The sequence below is a fragment of the Chiloscyllium punctatum genome, chromosome 15, assembly GCF_047496795.1.
Source record: "Chiloscyllium punctatum isolate Juve2018m chromosome 15, sChiPun1.3, whole genome shotgun sequence".
In the NCBI taxonomy this organism is placed as follows: domain Eukaryota; kingdom Metazoa; phylum Chordata; class Chondrichthyes; order Orectolobiformes; family Hemiscylliidae; genus Chiloscyllium; species Chiloscyllium punctatum.
The window spans coordinates 53,294,367-53,315,166 of NC_092753.1; the positions used below are offsets into that span (position 1 = coordinate 53,294,367).

A 20,800-nucleotide genomic window follows, 5' to 3' on the forward strand; every position below is an offset into this window, starting at 1 on the left:
GTCCCTATCTACTCTAGTCACAGTGTTTTGAACACTTATCAAATTCTATCCCACCCTTCCCAAAACAAAACCCTCCGTCTTCTCTCTGAACACCAGCCCCAGGTTCTCCAGTATATCCTTGTCACTGCGGTCGTTCATCCAGGGAACTGTTCTCTGAAGGCTTTGCATCTTGTCCAATGTCTTGACCTTGGTCCTGAAGTGGATGCAATGCTCCAGTTCAAATGGAAACAATGATTTAATAAAATTTACTCAAAGCCTTTTCACTGTTTAATCAGAAACCTGTCCAGGATCCTGTATATGACTTGAAATAGTTTGAAACTGGCAGGGCAGATTGACAACAATTTACTGGTTACTGAACCCTTTTAAGCTTGTATGCTATATTTTGTGTAATTTGTCCTTAACATTACAATATATTGTTCACACTTCCCTACTTGAAACTTATTCTGCCACATGTGCCCCATCCGCTAGTCTCTGTCCTCTTGAATTCTGTCATTAATTTCATAACAGTTTATAATATTTCTGCACTTTTGTATTGTAATATACTTCTGGTGTCATGACTGCAATACATTTTTGCTTTTTTTTAGATATGAATGTGAGGAATCCTTCACAACACTGAATGTTGACATTAGAAATCATCAAAATCTGCTTGATTCACTTGAGCAGTATGTCAAAGGAGACCTACTGGAAGGTGCCAATGCATACCATTGTGAGAAATGCAACAAAAAGGTAAGCAATTTTCTCTTAAATTCTTAGTTCTTAATCCATGACTATTTAAGTATTTTGTGATTTGACTTCTATTTGAGAATTTAAAAGATCGCCTGCTTTCTTCCATTCAATATGTACACAGATTTGGATTAAAAATTGTTATCCACCAGGATGCACCAACCAACCAACCTCATAGGCATGTTGTTCTCCCTCAATAATCGAGACCATTTTAATTGATGCATTGGTAAACCAAGGTATCAGTTGCTTATGTTAGCAACAACACATGAGCATTCACTAGTTATTGCTCAGTGTTGCAATTGTTTATTCATAATTAGGTTTATCCTTTCTTTTCTCCTTAGGATCATGTTTGCTGATCATTTTAATGGTAACTGTTAATGTTTGAATTCTTTTCCCCAATATAAGTGGATCTTCTGTAGTGTTTCCTGTAGAGATAACAAAATACACATTTTGAGAGATACATAATGGGGACAGTGGGGAAGGGACAGTGGAGGAGATCACATGGAGAGGTCAAGGAGAGGAATTCGGAGTAGAGAAAGAGGTCCTTTGTGTGCTAATGTAACTCATAACAGTTTCTTAATTGTTGCATGGCTCTCCAGTGAGAATTTAGGCATGAGCAACCCTGTAGGGATTTTAACAAAAGGACCTGCAAAAATATTTCTGAAAATCCTGTTGGAAAGTTTGAACCATGATTGATTCATGCATCATTATTCTTAGTGCTGCAGTCTTGTGGCACATCTAGCAACTATCAGGCTGCCCATGCTGGAAAGTATGAATAAATCGATGCTAGCTGGCTCAGTGTTGCCGTGGGCTGAAATGCCATCTTCCATACTATAGATTTCTAATTCAATAATATCTTTTGCTTTTGGCAACAATTTGGTTGGGGTGATTAGGTTGCAGCACTGGAATGTGCCACTGACATTCTGTTTATAAGAATGAAGCAACATCTGAGCGATATAGGGTTAGGACAGCAATGCAGAATTAACCAGGATATGTACCTGTTGGTGAGGAAGAGAATTGCTAAACCTTAAATGTTAGGTGGAATTCCATTCAATGTAGAGTCATAGTCATACAACATGGAAACTGACCCTTCGATCCAAATCATCTGCACCAAACAGAGATCCCAATCTGATCTCGTCCCAGCATTTAAAATAAATCCATTGTTTAGCAATTATTAAGCCCTCCACCTGCTCAACAGCTGACAACTAATTCAGCTATTTTAAGAGGTTTACAGCTTCATACAGGTTTTCTTTGTCTTCTGCCACTGCACCTTTAGTCCCTCCAAGTGTTGACCTACAAAGCTTTTTCCTCCAGGTTTAAATATTCACTGGGCTAATTTCTGTGACCAGGGCTTTCATAACCTGACTAACTGTTGTCATCTCCCACCATTTCCTCCATGTAGATGCACTGATGCTTCAAAACCTAGGAAGCTAATATTAAAATAGTCCCTCACATTTGTATCAATCAGAACTTTTGTAGAGATTAGCAAACATGTTATGATTATAAGTTGAAGCCCATCCGTTGAGACTGTATTTGATAGCAGATCTAATGTGTGAGATGGACATGTTGAAATAACTGGATTGAGAATTTCACATCGCTGCTTATAGCGGTTGTTCATAGATTGTGAGGGGGAATATGTTCTCTTTTTCCAGCCCACTTAGTGCAATGTAGTTGTCATTTTCCAGTACCTTGAAAACATCCATTTTTAAGATGTATCATGTGAGCTAAATTAGTGGCAGTTGGCTGTGTAATCCAAAATACAAAATTTGGCCTGAAAACAATAAACAGTGGAGATTACAGCGGGTCAGATGGCATCCATGGAGTGAGCGCAAACTAACATTTTGAGGTCAGATGACTCTTGCTCAGCGCTAAAATAAAGTGTCAAGATAGCATGTATGCTACAGCTTTGGTGGGTGGTGGTAAAAGTGCAATTTTTAAACATTTGTGAGCTATATTCTCTCAAGTTCTTTAAATTCAAAGATCTTTTGAATAAGGTAGTCCTCTGATAACAAATCACAATCTACATATCTCCCCAATGCCTCTCCAACAGTTAAAAATCACAAATCAGGAGTGTGATGGAATGCATTGAACTGGGGCTGGCTTGAACAACAAGCAAGAAGCTTGACATCGTGCAGGGCAAAGTCTGCTTGATTGGCACCTCATCCATCACATTCAACGTACTGTTCCTTCACCATCATTCATAGTAGTAGAACTGTGCACCATATGCAAGATGAATTGCAGTAATGCATTAAGGCTGTTATGTTATCGTTCCAAATCTGCAATCTACTCCTTCAAGAGGACGAAGGTGCAAGCGCATGCAAATGCTAATATTTACAATTTCCCTTCTAAATCATCCTCCATCCAAGTTTGGAACTATATCACTGTTGCTTCATTGTTTCTTGATCAACTTTCCTGCAACTCCCAAACTATAGTTGACTTCAGTTTAAGCAAGTACCTCCACCTCCACCACCACCACCTCCAGGGCAACTGGAGGCAGTCAGTAAATGTTGTTGATTCCTGTGACTCCCGCATATCTGAACAAATTAGTATAAAATTAGAGTGTAATGTCATGCAGTTAATTGCTGCCTCCACACTGGAGGGATTCGGGGATTCTACAAGACCCTAGAACCTGTCATGAAATAATGACTGGTTAATATTTTTGGTATTTGATCAAGGTGTTGATTAGGTTAAGTGAAGAACTCTTTCTCTGAACTGTGCCATGGAAAGTTTAAACTGCTGAGAGGTGCAAAGTTAAGGTCACACCTGGAAAATGGTAAATGTATTGTTAGCACTTTAAAAGTAGTTTGCTATTTAACTATCCTGATCTATGATCTAATCCAAAAAAAACTTTTACCACCTTTTTAGACAAAAACCTATCAAGTAAATGGAAAACTAACAATCTACCATGTAAAACTGTTTTTAGAATAAAGTTTGAAACATTTACCATATTTACTTTGTAAAATACTTCCTAATCTCGTTCTTGTGTTAGGTTCTGATCACTTGTTGCCTGATATTTGTAATTAAGCAAGCTGTGCTGGTTACAGATAGGGTGGAGGCTGACACAAGTTTGCGATGTTGCAGTTTTAGATTAGATTAGATTCCCTACAGTGTGGAAACAGACCCTTTGGCCCAACAAGTCCACACTGACCCTCCAAAGAGTAACCCACCCAGACCCATTTCCCTCTGACTAATGCACCTAACACTATGGGCAACTTAGCACGGCCAATCCACTTAACCTGCACATCTTTGGATTGTGGGAGGAAACCGGCGTACCCGGAGAAAACCCGGGCAGACTCCACACGGACAGTTGACCAAGATTAGAATTGAATCTAGGATCCTGGTGCTGTGAGGTCGCAATGCTAACCACTGAACCACCGTGCTGCCCTAACTTCAAAATGTTTGTTACCTGAACCCTTCATAAGTTTGTTTGAAGTCAATACCCATGTCTTAACTGTTGGTATTTCATAATACTAAAGTAATGTTGTTCTCTATGTTCTATTTAACAAGTGTTGCTGTAAACTGAAAGATGAATTTGTTGGTTAGCTGCTGTACATTTCAGTTGAATGTCCCCATTATACATGGTTAAAAATCACACAACACCAGGTTATAGTCCACATGTTTAATTGGAAGCACACGAGCTTACGGAGTGACGCTCCTTCATCAGGTGGTCCTGTCTGATGAAGGAGCACCGCTCCGAAAGCTAGTGTGCTTCCAATTAGACCTGTTGGACTATAACCTGGTGTTGTGACTTTTAACTTTGTACACCCAAGTCCAACACCGGCATCTCCAGATCATGCTCATTACACATGATTGGGTGAAGTACAGGATAACTTGTACTGACTGCAGCTGCTTTAGTAAAGGCGTATAAAGAGAGAATATATGTAAGAAAATGTGCTTTAAAAGTTGTGTACTCTTGTATAGGCTGAGGTTTCTTTTGATATTTATATATGTGTAATCACTTAAACTTCATTATATTTAATGTCTTTTCTGTTTTGCAGGTTGATACAGTGAAGCGTTTACTAATCAAGAAACTGCCACCAGTTTTAGCAATTCAACTGAAGCGATTTGACTATGACTGGGAAAGGGAATGTGCAATTAAATTCAATGACTATTTTGAATTTCCAAGAGAGCTGGATATGGAACCTTACACTGTGGCTGGGGTTGCCAAATTGGAAGGGGATGACATCAACCCAGAAAATCAGTTGATTCAAAATGAACAGCCAGATAACGAGCAGCCTGGTAGCACTAAATATAGACTGGTTGGTGTGTTAGTCCATAGTGGTCAGGCAAGTGGAGGACATTATTACTCATACATCATTCAACGAAATGGTGGAGATGGTGAGAAAAACAAATGGTATAAGTTTGATGATGGTGATGTAACTGAGTGCAAAATGGATGATGATGAAGAAATGAAAAACCAGTGCTTTGGTGGCGAGTATATGGGTGAAGTTTTTGACCATATGATGAAACGAATGTCATACAGGCGGCAAAAGCGATGGTGGAATGCTTACATACTGTTTTATGAACGTATGGACACACTAGCTAAAGATAATGAATTAATTAAGTACATTTCTGAACTGGAGATTAGTATAAAACCACACCAGATAAAAATGCCAAGTGTCATTGAACGAAGTGTACGGAAACAGAATGTGCAGTTCATGCACAATAGAATGCAGTATAGCCTGGAGTATTTCCAATTTATTAAGAAACTACTGACCTGTAACAGTGTCTACCTGAATCCTCCACCTGGTGAGTATACCTTCTGTCTTGGCTAATATTATATTTCATCTTAAGAAATGCAAAATCTTTTATTTCATTGTTGGAATTTTAATGATGCTGACTTTTAAGATCTCTGTTTGAAAGTAAAGGTTTGTGAAAGTGTGTGTTGTCCATGAAGTGTTTATGGTCAGAAACTAAGTGCTAACGGTATACAGTTTATTTTAAAGTGAGGTTTTTACAATCTAGCCAGCCAGCAATGCATTATGTTACAAAGTTCAAAAGTACACAAGATGCAATGTCATTTTACTAGTTTCAAGTGAATTCTTTATTCATAGAACACTTGGTGAAGAGTATTTCAATGTTATTGACCCAGTAGCACTTCAGGAAGGTGTTAAGTAATCTTCCATGAGGTTTTGAAACTTAGACTTTTAACTGGAGCAATCCAAATCTAATCCCACAGCTCCACTTTTAATTCAGAAGCTGGTCTGATAAGTGTTATGTTGGTATGTTATACAAATTACAGAATTATTACAGTTCAGAAGGAGGCCTTTTGGCCCATCATGCTTACAGTGGTTCTTCAAATAAGTATCATTGGCAGTAAGCAATCTCCTTTTTCCTCCTCCCTTTCTGCATGAGTTATATCCAGATAATCGTCCAGTGCTCTCTTGAATGGCTCAATTGAAACTTCCTCCTCCACATTTCCACATTGAAGACTGTAATTCTTTGCTGTGTAAAACGTTGTTTTTCCACCATATCATCCAACATCACTTTAAATGCGTGCCCTCTTACTCTTGTAACTTGAATGAGTGGAAAAAGCTGCTGTCTCTTTTATCCATTCAGCCCACTCGTGAAGTTGCAAACATCTATAAAATGTTTCTCTCCCAGAACAGGCCTAACTAGCTCAGTCTCCACATAACTGAAGTTTCTATTCATGGAACCATTCTTGTTTTTAAGAAAAGTACTTTTGTCAAATTGTTCAGAATTGCTGTCCCACACTTCTGGAGCCCGTGGGGCTTGAAACCGGAGATAATCCAGGGGTAGGGATACTATCACTGCACCAAAATTGCTTCTACGTTGGCTCTGTAATGTATTCATGTCTTACAATGATGTAGGACCCAAAACTGCACACAATATTCCAGATGAAGTCTAAGAAGTATCTTGTTACGAGTATGGTTGCACACTAACAGTTTGGTCCACCTTCCTAGAAACATTCCAGTTTAAAAATATTCTTTGAAAATTGCATCACATGTAGGCAGAACCGTTAAAGTGCTTAGCACTCTTGTTTTCATTGCTCAAACTTTTGAATGTAGGAGTTGGGATGTCATGTTGAGGTTGTACAGGATGTTGGCAAGGCCTCTTCTGGAGTACTGTGTACAGTTCTGGTAACCCTGCCATAGAAAGGATATTAAATTGGAGAGAGTTGAGAAAAGATTTACCAGAATATTGCCATCTATGGCAGGTTTGAGTTGTCAAGATAGTTTTGGACTTATTTCACTGGAACATTTATGGGTGACCTAACAGAGGTTTATAAAATCCTGAGGGGCATAGGTAAGGTGAGAGGAGAAAGATTTTGAAAAGGACATGAGGGCAACTTTTTTCACACAGGAAGTGGTGGAAACGGTACATTTACAATATTTGAAAGACATTTGGATAAGTACATAAAGAGCAAAAGTTTAGAGGGATATGGGCCAAATCGAGGCAAGTGGGACCAGTTTGGTTTAGGTACATCGTCGGTGTGGACTAGTTGGACGAAAGGGTCTGCATCTCTTCTTTTCCAGAAGAGCGATACCACCACCACCTAGCTGATAAGGAAGCAAATACTGTATCAAAGTACCACCTACGTACATCATTCTGATGTGGAAGATAACGGCAACCAAGTTGCCTGTGTAACTGTGTTACTTACGATCAACAGAAGCAATGGGTGCATTAACAGTGTACAGGAGAACCTCGATTGTCTGAATGAGATGGGCAGGCACTACTTCATTCGGATAATCGATTATTCAATTAAATGCCTTTCCTCTGGGGCCTGAGTTTTTAAAGTCTGCTCCCCATTCAGGAGACTGTAGCAGCACACCGCGCAAGACTCCGCCCCCAGCACTGCCCCCTGACCACCACTCCCCTATCCAACGGTTAGGGTACACCTCTCTGTAGAATTCCAGGGAAACTGTGGGCGGAGAGAGAGGGAGGTCAGTCATTTGGAGACTCTGCCTGTTTAATCACTGTAAACAAAAGACGCGATCACTGTTGGAAGCACTTCTTTGATGTAATGTTTCTACTGGGACCTCGAGATCTCCTTCGGATAATCAGATTTTCAGATAATTGGTGTTTGGATAATCGAGGTTCCTCTAGTTGATTTGGAATGCTTGCACTTTCCTGGCATTTTTGGTGTCCTAGCATGCGGAAACTGAAAAGACTCATGACTTTGCAGCTAACTTGTTTTCCCTTCAAGACCAAAGCATTTAAGTTGCATGTGACCTTGGTTTATTGTCGTGAGACCTCAGTAAATAAGTAAGTGTAGCACATTGACCATTATACCAGCCTGTTTGCACAACTAAAACAGCATTTGCTGCTCTGTAACAAACAAAATGAAAAAACTGTGGATGTTGGAAATCGAACAAAAATAGAAATTGCTGGAAAATTCAGCATACCTTCTGAAGAAAGGTCACTGGACCCAAAATATTAACTCTGCTTTCTCTCTACAAATGCTGCCAGATATGAATTTCTCCAGCAATTTGTTTTTGTTTGCTAGTCTATGCATTGTGTCAAATAGATTGTGTTTAGAATGAGGGTCTCAAATTCAGATTTCAAAATTGTGCATTCTTTGGTCTATTCTTTTTATCAAGAAATGGGATGTCACTTACAGCTTTGTCCAGTATTAAGCTATAGAAAAATAATATGCAACAATCCTTATTTGCAAAAGTGCAATGAAAACCAATCACAGTAGCAAGTTCCTCGCTTCTAAGCTTAGCAAAAGAAAATGAAGGTATAGTTTTAAAACTTTGTGATGATAAATTGGCAGATTTTATATTGGCCAACTCCATAGTGAGTGACTAAAATTGGCAAATGCACTTTCATTTCCGCTCAGGGCTGTGACTCAAATTCAAAATTTGTGTTCACTTTATATTTTATACACTCCAATACACACACATTTGTCCTCAAACCACTAAGCGTGAGTTATTGTATCCCTCTGGCCTAAATTAATTCTCTCACCCTCAATTGCAAAATCCTGTCATTGCCATGTATCAACTGTGACCCATTAGCTCAGGTATCTCAGAACTGAAATTCTTCTTCTTGGAATCAAGTGGGTTCTGAGATAGCTGTTCGATCGACTGTGTGACCTGCATGCTGTGCTGGGACAGGTGATGCATGAAAGGTTGGATAAATCATTGTTTTGAGGTTTATACACTTCCTTTGACGTCTCTGCATGCTCCCATGAAGTGTATAAACGTGTTTGGTTCTTTCCTGACTCAGCTTGCTCCATTTTGATCAGTCATAAACTAGAATCTCTCCTGAGTTATTGGGTATGTTTGATCTTTTTAGGGCTGGTTTGAGGTCATTGAAATGCATTTCTGCTGTCCTTGTGGAAGTGTTCTTAATGGCAATCTCCACACGTATGCCAGTTCATTTACAGGTTTGATTTTTTTTGTACACACTACATGCAAAGCTGAAGTAGTTATCAGGGCCTGCGCAGAAGGTGAGTAAATTGACCATAGCTCCATGGTACAGGAAGTTATTCATTTGCAGGATGAAACAAAGACTGTGTATTTGTAAAGAACCATCTGAAACTGGATCCGTAAGTGAGTCAAGGCTTTATTAGCACATAAAACTAACCAACTCAGAGCAATTTAGCCCTTGAAAATGATTACAATAGAGTACCAGAGTAAATGATTAAGGGAGTTAGGGAAGAGGAAGGGAAAGAGTTGTTGTATTAGTTTACTTCAGCTTTTCCTAAACATTTTCAGCCTCCGGAATGGTTTCCTTCCTTTTGTACAGGAAATAAAGCAAGCAATTTGGTATCCGAGTCTGAAGTTTAAATGGAATATAGCACCTCGTGATGAGGTTAATGAAGCTTACTTTTCAAAGTATAAAATCAATAAAATAATTAAACTTTTCCATGAAGCACATGAAGGATAGGCAATGATGTCACGATTGTCGCATGTGGGAGCCCCTGGATGCCATGCTGATCAAGAGCAAACCTGTCTGGGGCAAGTGTGTGAAGTTCAAGGAGCTTCACTTCAGAGTATGAGTTGGAAACTGAACTACAGATACTGTTTGCATGAGAGAGGGGAAAATTACTTGATTCAGTCATCATGGCCCATGTAGTTAACAACGATATGGGCAGCACAATGGAGGTGGTCACGATGAGAAGCTGAGTGCCAAATTAGAATCAGAACCTCTAAAGTTGTAACCTCTGATTATTACCTGAGCCACATGCTCACTGGCATATAGAGCAAGTCAGATTAGAGAGATGAATGCCCAGTTCAAAGATTGTGCGTGAAGTGAGTCCAGTTCAAGGAACAAAACAAAGTGCTGGAGAAGCACAACAGGTCTGACATTTGTGGAGAGAAAAACAGTTAATGTTTTGAGTCTAGTGACTCTTAATCAGAATTTTGCACTGGCTCCAGCAGTCGGGAAAGTGGGGTCTATACCTATCTTCTGAACTGTCTAATGGAGAAGTCAGAGAAAGTTTTGAATTGAAGGGGCAAGGGATCAAGTATGGTAAAATGTTGTATATCAAAGCATCCAAGACCGGGTAAGGGGGAAATTATAATTTGGGATGTAAGAGTCAGAGGTAAAACAAAAATCTGGAAATACACTAACAACTGCGATTCTGTTGTTAAAACGATTAGAAAAAGACAAAAGTAAAAGCTCTGTATCTGACTTGTGTAGTTTTCTGAATTAAGTAAACAAATAGTGCACATTGAAGTTCCTAAATATGCACTGATAGCCAAATGGAATTGTATCTGCCAAATTACCAAAATTAATCCCTGAATGTTAAAGGATCCGTGATACTTGATTTTGATTTGAATTAGAAGGATAGCATTGTTAATCAAAATGACATTTGTACATTATTTAGAGATGACCACAGTTCAGCAAACAGGACATTGAATTGGTTTGGGTGGAGGCACAAAAAGTGGACAAAGAAGTCATTTGTGGAAATAGTCTACAATGTGGGGCAAAATAATTAAGGGGATTACAATAATTGTGGCTAACTTCACTTTGGATACAAGTTAGCAAAAGTTAGATTGACTGGTGAATCTGGATAAGCCGAACACAATGTTTTCAAGGGCGTTTGGAGCAGCAGAATTTTGAGCCTGTCGGAGAGCAGATTATACCACACCTGGAATTGTGTATTACGACAGGATTAATTAATGACCTTGGAGTCAAGGGACCTCCAAGATAGCAGTAACCACAGCATGTTTGAATTTTATGTCCAATTTAAAAGGAAGAAGGTTGGGTCTAACGCGAATGTCTTAAACTTTAAATATTGTGTTAGTGTGACAACTGACTTAAGTGAGTTGGCATGTTGAGTTGGAGTGTGATCTAAAGAGGGATAGTTGAAGGAGATATTTCAGATTACTCAGTATATTCAAAAAGGAGGAAGAGAAGACTGCAGATGCTGGAGATCAGAGTAGAGTGTAGTGCTGGAAAAACAGCAGGTCAGGCAGCACCCGAGGTGGAGGGGAATTGACATTTTGGGCATAAGCCCCTCATCAGGAATGAGGCTTGTTTGCCAAGAGAGTAAAGAGATAAATGGGGTTGGGGGGGATGTACTTGGGGGTAGGTACCTGAGAGTGCGGTAGTTAGATGCAGGTGGGGGTAATGGTGATAGGTCAGAGAGGAGGGTGGAGCAGATGCGTGAGAAGGAAGATGGACAGGTCATGAGGGTGGTGCCAAGTTGGAAGGTTGGATCTGGGATAAGGTAGGGGCAGGGGAAATGAAGAAACTGGTGAAATCCACATAGATTGGAGGGTCTCAAGGTGGAAGATGAGGCATTCTTCCTCCAGGTGTCAGGTAGTTAGGGTTTGGTGATGGAGGACCAGCACCTGCATGTCCTTAGCAATGGCAGAGGGGATTTAGTGTTTGGCAATGGGGCGGTGGGGTTATTTTGTGTGTGTGTCCCAGAGATGCTCTCTGAGCGTTCTGCAAGTAGGCATCCTGTCTCCCCAGTGTAGAGGAGGCCACATTGGGAGCAACAGATACAATAAATGACATGTGGAAGTGCAGATAAATCTCTGCACTTGGGGCCTTGGAAGGAGGTGAGGGGGGAGGTGTGGACGCAGATTTTGCAATTCTTGTGGTGGCAGGAGAAGGTGCCAGGCGGGGAGTGTGGGTTGGTGGGGGGGCATGAACCTGACCGTTGCGGAGGGCATGGTCTTTACGGAATGCACAAAGGGGTGAGGAGGGAAATATATCTCTGGTGGTGGGGTCTGTTTGTAGGTGGTGGAAATGGTGGAGGATGGATGCAATGTATCCGAAGGTTGGTGAGGTTGAAGGTGACGACCAGGGGGGTTCTGTCCTTGTTGCGGTTGGAGAGGTGGGGATTGAAGGTGGAGGTGCGGGAAGGGGAGAAATGCGCTAGAGGGCACCACCGACCACTTGGGAGGGGAAATTGTGGTCTTTGAAGAATGAGACCATCTGGTGTACTCTGGTGGAACTGGTCCTCCTGGGAGCAGAAGTGGCAGAGGTAGAGGAACCTGGAATAAAGGGTAGTGTTTTTACAGGAGGCAGGGTGGGAGGAGGTGTAGTCCAGGTAGCTGTGGGAGTTAGTGGGTTTGTAGAAGACAGCACCAGGGACCCAGGTTCGATTCCCTCCTTGGGTGACTGTGGAGTTTGTACACTCTCCCTGTGTCTCTGTGGGTTTCCTCAGGGTGCTCAGGTTTCCTCCCACAGTCCAAAGAGGTGCAGGTCAGATGAATTGGCATGCTAAATTGTTCACCGTGCATTAGTCAGAGGGAAATGGGTCTCGGTGGTTACTCTTCGGAGGGTCGGTGTGGACTTGTTGGGCTAAAGGGCCTGTTTCCACACTGTAGGGAATCTAATCTAAAAAAATCTGTATTGTCAGTCACTGTTGATGGCGATGAATAGGTCCAGGAAGGGCAGGTTGGTGTCCAAGATGGTCCAGTTGAAGTTAAGATCGGGGTGGAATGTGTTGGTGAAATTGAACTGTTCGACCTCCTTGTGGGAGCACAACGTGGCATCAAAAAAAAAATCAACAATGTAGCGGAGAAAAAAGTGGGGAACGGTGCCGGTGTAGCTATGGAAGATGGACTGTTCCACATACCCGGCAAAGATGCCCATGGTTACCCCTTTGGTCTGGAGGAGGTTGGAAATGGGAGAAAAAGGAGGCCTTAACTACTTTAGTTAACTGTGGATGACAAGGAAAGTATCAAACTTGAGTAAAACAGATGTGTGCAGAGACAGTGGCTGGTCAGGCGATTGGTCAGAATGCAAAGAAAGCAGAAAATTTTTAAAAGGTTAATCGAATGAAGAAATTTATACAAGTGGAAACTAGATAGCAATGTTAAAATGAGTAACAAGAGTTTCTACAGGTATTTTGTTTAAAAAAGTGTGTGCATTGATCCTCCAGAGAATGAAATTAGTGAAATCTACTATTCTTCTGTTGATTTTAAGGAAATGGCAGATGAAATACAGAATTTTCTGTTCTCTTCACAAAACGAATATAAAAACGTTTTGGTGTTCCTGCACACCAGGAGGTGGAAGAGAGATGGGAGCAATGAAATGACTCAAGGGAGGGGGTGTGAAGCAAACAGATGGAGCTACAGGTTGACAAGATTCAGGTGTTTTAATGCATGAATCACAAAGTTGATATGCAAATACAGCACATAATCAAGGAGACCAATGGTGTGCTATTCTTCATAATGAGAGAAATTGACATGATCTGAAGGATTCTATGCTTAAGTTAGGCAGAACATTTGTGAGACTACATCTTGGATGCTACGTTTTTTTTTCAAATCTTATTTAAAGACACGGATTAGAATTTTTTTCTGAGGCTTGTGAAACTCTGGAAGACACTACCTTGGAAGGTGGAGGAGATGAAATCACTCAATGTTTTTAAAGGGGTGATAGAATCTTGCTAAGCAAGGGAATATTCTAAGGTTTTCTGAGATAGACAGGACTAGGGAAATTAAATACAAAGCAATCCGCCATGATCATCTTGAATAGTCGAGCAGACTTGACGCTCAAAATGATTGACTTACACTCCTATTTCATATGGTCCATTTTAGAAGATAACTGAAAGCCAATTTAGATGATAGAAATAGAGGTCTACATCTGTCCACAAATTTTAAAGTGATAGGGCAAATAGTGAAAGCATTAAAAAGATTCATGCATCCTTGACTTGCTTAGAGGATTTAATTACTAAAGAAGAGGACATTGTGCTAAATCTTCGAATGAATTACTTTTGTTTTCCCGCACCTGTTGTGATCTTACGCATCAATGTATTCCATTTCTTTCATCCTTGTTACCAGCTTCCTAAATGCTTGTATGGTAGCAAGTTATATAATCGGATAGTTCTGAAGAACCAGCATGATTCGGTGGACTAGCCTTTGTTTCATTTTATCAAGCCACTATTTCTGAAAGAACGCTATTTTTAGCAGCTGCTGCAGAAAATCTGTTAGGTTGATGTTAGAAGCGTTTAGTTATTTATTCAAACACGGGTTGTTTATTTCTGGAAACGTTTATGAATTTGTGTTACGATATAAAAACTTCAGTAATTTGTGATGCGGTCTGTCATGCTGGAAAGGAGTGATGAATTCAAAGCTGTGGCACCAAAGGTTCTCCTCCACTGTGAATTATTCCTTGTCATATCTCAGTGTGTTAAATACAAATTGATGAAAGATTGACTACTCTGATCAATCAACAATGCCTCGATAATTCTGTGAGAATGGAGGTTGTGAACTGGATGTCAGTTCACAATCAGGTCTGTTTTAAATATTTGTTTTTGGAAAATTGTCAACAACCTGAAGTGGGGTGCTAAATCCCTGTCAGCCAACTATTCAATTAGAGCATTGAGATTTGATTCAATGATGTAGAATGTTAAAACTTGATCAAGTAAGTCATGACAGCTAGAAATATTTTACGTTAATCATTGAAATGTTCTGTCGAGATGATGTCTGAAAAATTAAAATGAGAAAGCTTGTTAGCATTCGTTTCTCCGTGAATTTTTCTCATGCAGGGCAAGATCATCTCTTACCAGAAGCTGAAGAACTGGCTATGATCAGTATTCAACTTGCTGCAAGATTTTTGTTTAATACTGGGTTTCACACAAAGAAAATAGTCCGTGGTCCAGCAAGTGAATGGTGAGTCTTTCTTGTCATCAAAATTTGATTTCTTTTCACCAAGCTGGGCGCAGATATTGTTTTGAACTGTGCAACTTAAGTAAGAAGTGAAAACATTTTATTGTTTGTGTTTATTGAAAACCAGGCTGTTAACAGTTCAAGTGTGGATAAAATGCGGAATTGGTCTATCAATAAAGGGAAGAATGGTATTTGTACTTAAAACAGGAAGTTGGGGGTAGGGCAGATAATTGTGGGTGTTGGGTAGCTGTGAGGTGAAAGAGTGAGCGTGTTAGTCAGAGACAGAGCTCAGAGAGAGAGAGAGGGTCATTGTTGATAGTAAGCCAAGGATATAGTGCTGCTAGTTAAGTAATAATGGAAATTCAGCATTTGAAAATGTGTTGGCTACGCTCAAAATAATCAATTTGAAAAAATGTGGAGGGGTGGGATGGTTCTTGCCATGAAATTGTCAAAACTTGATATTGAGTCCTGAATGCTGCAGAATTTCAAATTAGATGAGATGCTGTTCCCCCAGTTTGCATTGGAAGGAGGAGGAATATGGAGTTGAGGTTAAAACAAGGATCTTACTGAAAGATGAAACGGACTCAATGGAAAAAAGTGGCCTACTTCTGTTCTTAACTCATTTGTAAAAATATAACTTAGATATTCATGCAACTCTGACACTCTACATCAATAGTTGAATTGTTCATTTTCACCAGCATTGAAACAGTGCTAACTTTAAAACAAAAGAACTTACAGCTTGATGTGGTGGTGGGTGAATTGTGAAAAATGCCTCTGATAATCATGGCACTTTCAGTGGCTGGTATGGTGAATCTAACTGGAGAGGAAAACTGTTTGGGAACGGGTAAGGATGGGTAAATTTACATTTTCCATGATGGAATATTTGGAAGCAAAATTTTCTGCCGCCCTCCCCTCTTTTTCTTCTATTGCTTGATAATGGTGGTGTCATGATACTTCCACAAGTATCTTTGCAAGAACCTGTCTCTAGTTAGACGAGCTGTCCTCTGGATCTACATAAGAAGGAATGAAATGCACTGGCTGTTGCCCGTGCAACCAAATTCGAGAAATTTTGTTCCTCAGGTGAGAGAGGAAAGCAATTTTTGTTTACTTTGTAAAATTAGTTTTCCCCTCTCCCTTTCCCCACTAATTGCTCCAAATGATTATGTAAGCATCAATCTAGACAGATTGCCTGTTGACTTACCATGGGATATGGCTTAGTTTACTCAGTTCTTCATTGAATTAATAAATCCAGTGCCTGTATGACTAAATAGTGCTGTTACCCATTGGAGGAATAACCTTGTCATTCTGGGGTGTAGGTTTGCTCGCTGAGCTGTAGGTTTGATATCCAGATGTTTCATTACCTGGCTAGGTAACATCATCAGTGGCGACCTCCAAGTGAAGCGAAACTGTTATCTCCTGCTTTCTATTTATATCTTTCTCCTGGATGGGGTTCCTGGGGTTTGTGGTGATGTAATTTCCTGTTTGTTTTCTGAGGGTTGATAGATGGCATCTAGATCTAGCATTTGCTTATGGCATTGTGGTTGGAGTGCCAAGCCTCTAGGAATTCTCTGGCATGTCTTTGCTTAGCCTGTCCCAGGATAGGTGTGTTGTCCCAGTCGAAATGGTGTTTTTTTTTCATCCGTGTGTAGAGCTACGAGGGAGAGAGGGTCGTGTCTTTTTGTGGCTAGCTGGTATTCATGTATCCTGGTGGCTAACTTTCTTCCCGTTTGTCCTACGTAGTGTTTGTGGCAGTCATTGCATGAAATTTTGTAGATGACGTTGGTTTTGTTCATGGGTTGTACTGGGTCTTTTTAAGTTTGTTAGTTTTTGTTTGAGAGTGTTGGTGGGTTTGTGTGCTCCTAGGATTCCGAGGGGTCTTAGTAGTCTGGCTGTCATTTCTGAAACTTCTTTGATGTATGGTAAGGTGGTTAGGGTTTCTGGCTGTGTTTGGTCTGCTTGTCGTGGTTTGTTCTTGAGGAATCTGCGCACTGTATTATTTGAGTATCGGTTCTTCTCTAATACGTTGAATAGGTGGTTCTCCTGTTTTCCGAAGTTCGTCTGTGCTGCAGTGTGTGGTGGCTCGTTGGAATAGTGTTCTGATACAAAGGACTACATGTAAGACTGAAATACCTAGTAGAAGAGTCACAGCACTCCATCCACTCAACCTGAGCTGCAAACCTTGCTTGTCATTCTGTTTTTGCATTTTAGACTGTACTCTACATTGTGTAAATTTTTTTGAGGAAAGGTCTCTTTTTTTTACCCAACAGGTATGATGCATTGTGTATCCTGCTCCGTCACAGCAAGAATGTACGCTGTTGGTTTGCACATAATGTTCTTTTTGCCTATCCAAATCGCTTCTCAGAGTACCTTCTGGAATGCCCCAGTACAGAAGTGAGGAGTGCTTTTGCTAAACTCATTGTATTTATTGCACATTTCTCCTTGCAAGATGGACCATGCCCCTCCCCTTTTGCATCCCCAGGACCTTCCACTCAGGTAAGAATGTTCATAAGCTGGGCAGATACAAGCTTGTTTGTTTTGTAGAATGTTTTCACAAGAAAAACATTTTAATTGTAAACTTCCATTCTTATGAAGGAATTATGTCTACAATGTTGTAATCTGCTGTTACAACCAACTTTGTTTCTTATGAGTTCTAAGCATCTCAAACTTTTCCTTTTATAGTACATTGGTACAGTCCACTATCTGTTAATTTGCGAAATCTGCTATTTAGAAGCAGGAGTGTTTTGTTATATTGAAATGTGGAAAATAATTCTGTTCCAGATTTTTTAATTATATCAATCACATTTGTAAAACCTGAAATAGTCAATTAAGTAACATTGCGGCCTGTTCAGAAAATGAGCATTAGACCAACAACTCTTTAGCTATATGTTACTTAGCACGATATTCTCAAAACTGTTATACAAATTTATGTAATTAGGTAATGGACTGAACAGCAGGAGACTTGCAGTAGAGATTGTGGGCATGTACTCTAAGTTGGTAGGCTGTAAAGGTGAAATTCTTATAATAGAACTTAAATCAATTCATACATAGTGAATAGTTTCAGTAGTGAGATAGCATGTCATATTCATTTTGATGATTCTGGCAACATTGTCAGCAGTGTAGAGTGTTCTGCAGATGGAAAAGTAAAATTTTGAAAGAGATTTTGGTCATACTGACTGTGCAAAAATGAAAATCAACAAAGGCAAATGAGAAAACACTGGCATTAAAAATCTGTTTCTTGACCTTGAAGTGGTGATGAGCTGGCTTCTCTGGTTAGGCCAGCATTTATTTCCCAGGCCAATCAAGATAGGGATGGCACATTTCCTTCCCTGGAGGACATGAGTAATCCAAAGATGTTTTTGCAGTAGTTGACTCCATGGTTGCCAATAGGTCAGCTTTTTAATTCCATATTTATTAAAATCAGATTTCACCATCTTCCACGATGGGTTTGAATCCATGTTCTTCAGTCTTGTTTCCAAAAAAAAAGCAAACTTTCAATGACTTGTAAGGAAGGCACTCCACCATAGGTATTTTTACAAACTTTAAAATAAATGCATTTCTACAATCCTTCAAAAGTGAAAACTTATGGGCAATATGAAGTATAAACCTTCTTTGTAACATACCGTTTACACTTGGTACTCTCCACGTAAAAGGACTCTTGCTTTTAGAAGGATGTTTTGAACCTTCTCAGATTGGCGTACAGCAAATTTCATGTACCACTGGCAACTGTCTGAACACTGACAGATACCTTGACTACACCACCTCCTACGTTCGCATATACCGCCACCTCACCCCATTGTAAAAACGCAGTCCCTTGCTCCCAATTCCTCCGCCTCATTTCCCAGAAGGAGCAATTCCATACCAGGACATCCCAGATATCCTCCTATTTCAAGGAACACAATTCCCCCTCCCACGTGATCAACAATGCCCTGCAGCACATCAGTTCTTCTGCCCTGAAACCCCACGTATCCAACCGCAACAAGGCTAGAACATCCCGGTCCCCACCTTCCACCCAATGAATCTCTGGATACAGCATATTAACCTCTGTGATTTTTGCCACCTACAGCCAGACCCCACCAGCAAAGATAAATTTCACTCCCTACCCCTATCTGCATTCTGCAGAGGCCATTCCCTTCGTGATTTTCTCGTTCAGTCCACGCCCTCCCACCAACACACCCTCCACGCCTGGTATCTTGCGGTGCTCCCACACAAGGTGTAAAACCTACACCCTCTCCGCTCTTCTTTCCCCTCCCCTCCCCACCCCCCACCCCTTGCTCGTCCTCTCTTTCCCCCCCCCACCCCTCGTTCTTCTCCCCCCCACCCACCCCTCGCTCTTCCCCCCCCCCCACCCACCCCTCGCTCTTCCCCCCCCCCCCACCCACCCCTCGCTCTTCCCCCCCCCCACCCACCCCTCGCTCTTCCCCCCCCCCCCCCCACCCACCCCTCGCTCTTCCCCCCCCCCCCCACCCACCCCTCGCTCTTCCCCCCCCCCCACCCACCCCTCGCTCTTCCCCCCCATCCCCCCAAACATACCCCTCGCTCTTCCCCCCCCCCCCACACACACACCCCTCGCTCTTCTCTCCCCCCCACACACACACCCCTTGCTCTTCTCTCCCCCCCACACACACACCCCTCGCTCTTCTCCCCCCCCCCCCACCCCTCGCTCTTCCCTCTTTCCCCCCCCCCCACCCCTCGCTCTTCTCTCAACCCCCTCGCTCGCTCTTGCTCTTCTCTCAACCCCCACCCTCCATCCAAGATCCTAAAAGATCATAGCAGCACATTACTGCATCCATTGCTCTCAATGTTGCCTCCTGTACATGGAGGAGACAGGGCATCAATTCGTAGAATGCTTCAGGGGGACGTACTCCAAAAACACACCACTGCCCTGTCACCCACCACTTCAACTCCCACTCTCTTAAGCATATGCAAGTCCTGAACCACCTCCACCGCCAAACCAAACCCACCCGCACACTAGAGGAAGCAGGCTTTATCTTCCATCTCAGAACCCTCCAACTTGGCACTGCCCTCTTGATCTGTTGTTCCTGTCCATCTTCCTTCCCACTTATCTACTCCACCCTCTCACCTCTGCCCCACTCTTCTGTTTATCTCTCAGCCCCCTTCCCCCTCCACATTTCTAATGAAGAACTTATGCCCAAACTGTCGATTCCAGCTGCTCAGATTCTGCCTGACCTGCACTGCTTTTCCAGCGCCATTCTTTTTGACTCTGCTTGTTCAGTTAGAATATACAAGTCCTCTTCAAATCAGTTTTCTATCTCTGTTTCTTCTTCACCTCTCCAGATTCATTGTTCTGCCAAGTGAAGTGCTTTCTTTTTAAGAAACAGTACCATAATGAATATTCTTACAGGAACTTTAATCAATTTGCTGCTGGTCAAAAGTTTGTCAAGCAGGATGTTCATATTGGACATAGAAGTCCAATGTTCTTGGTACATGAACTGTCCAAATAGATTGCCAAAGCTCTCCAATTAATAATGACCATTTGGGAAAAGTGAATCAGCAAAGAGTTGCAGCTTGAAGAAGAAACAAGAAAAGTCATCTTAATAGAAGTGTTTAATCAGTAAAAAGTTTTTGAATTGTTGTGAATTAGACAGAGTTGTTTTTTAAACTGTTTGTGCTGTACAGGCTTTCGATAATTTAAGTCTCAGCGATCACCTTCTCAGAGCTGTTCTGAACCTACTCCGACGAGAAGTTTCTGAGCATGGACGGCACTTGACACAGTACTTCAACCTCTTTGTTATGTATGCCAATCTGGGTAAGGACGTCACTAACTGTCTCACTTTGTAATAATTTTTGCTTCTGTTTTTACAATGTATTCACACAAATCTTCAGCAATTTTTCATTTTGAATACAGAGTAGTGAGTTTTTATTCAGATATGCAAAGTTCTGCACAATGTTTTGAAAGTTTTTTTGTCAGCTGTAATCATTTTGTGGCATAAAATCTCCCTGCACTTCTATTCCAACAGTAGCTTCTAATTCAAACAAAAAGAAGGAAACACTTGTAAACCCTTTCAGCTTTTTTAAAG

At 41.1% G+C, this 20,800-nt stretch overlaps 1 protein-coding gene across 3 annotated transcripts in view; it reads left to right on the plus strand.

Moving 5' to 3' along the window:
- The window catches only part of usp9 (ubiquitin specific peptidase 9), a 259,627-nt gene that overhangs the window by 190,869 nt on the left and 47,958 nt on the right, over window positions 1-20,800 (plus strand). For all 3 annotated transcript variants that reach the window (XM_072585147.1, XM_072585145.1, XM_072585144.1), the window contains 5 exons: window positions 585-726; window positions 4,722-5,472; window positions 14,642-14,765; window positions 17,030-17,255; window positions 20,400-20,529. In XM_072585147.1, coding sequence (XP_072441248.1) covers window positions 585-726; window positions 4,722-5,472; window positions 14,642-14,765; window positions 17,030-17,255; window positions 20,400-20,529 — 1,373 coding nt within the window. The remainder of the gene's footprint in view (window positions 1-584; window positions 727-4,721; window positions 5,473-14,641; window positions 14,766-17,029; window positions 17,256-20,399; window positions 20,530-20,800) is intronic.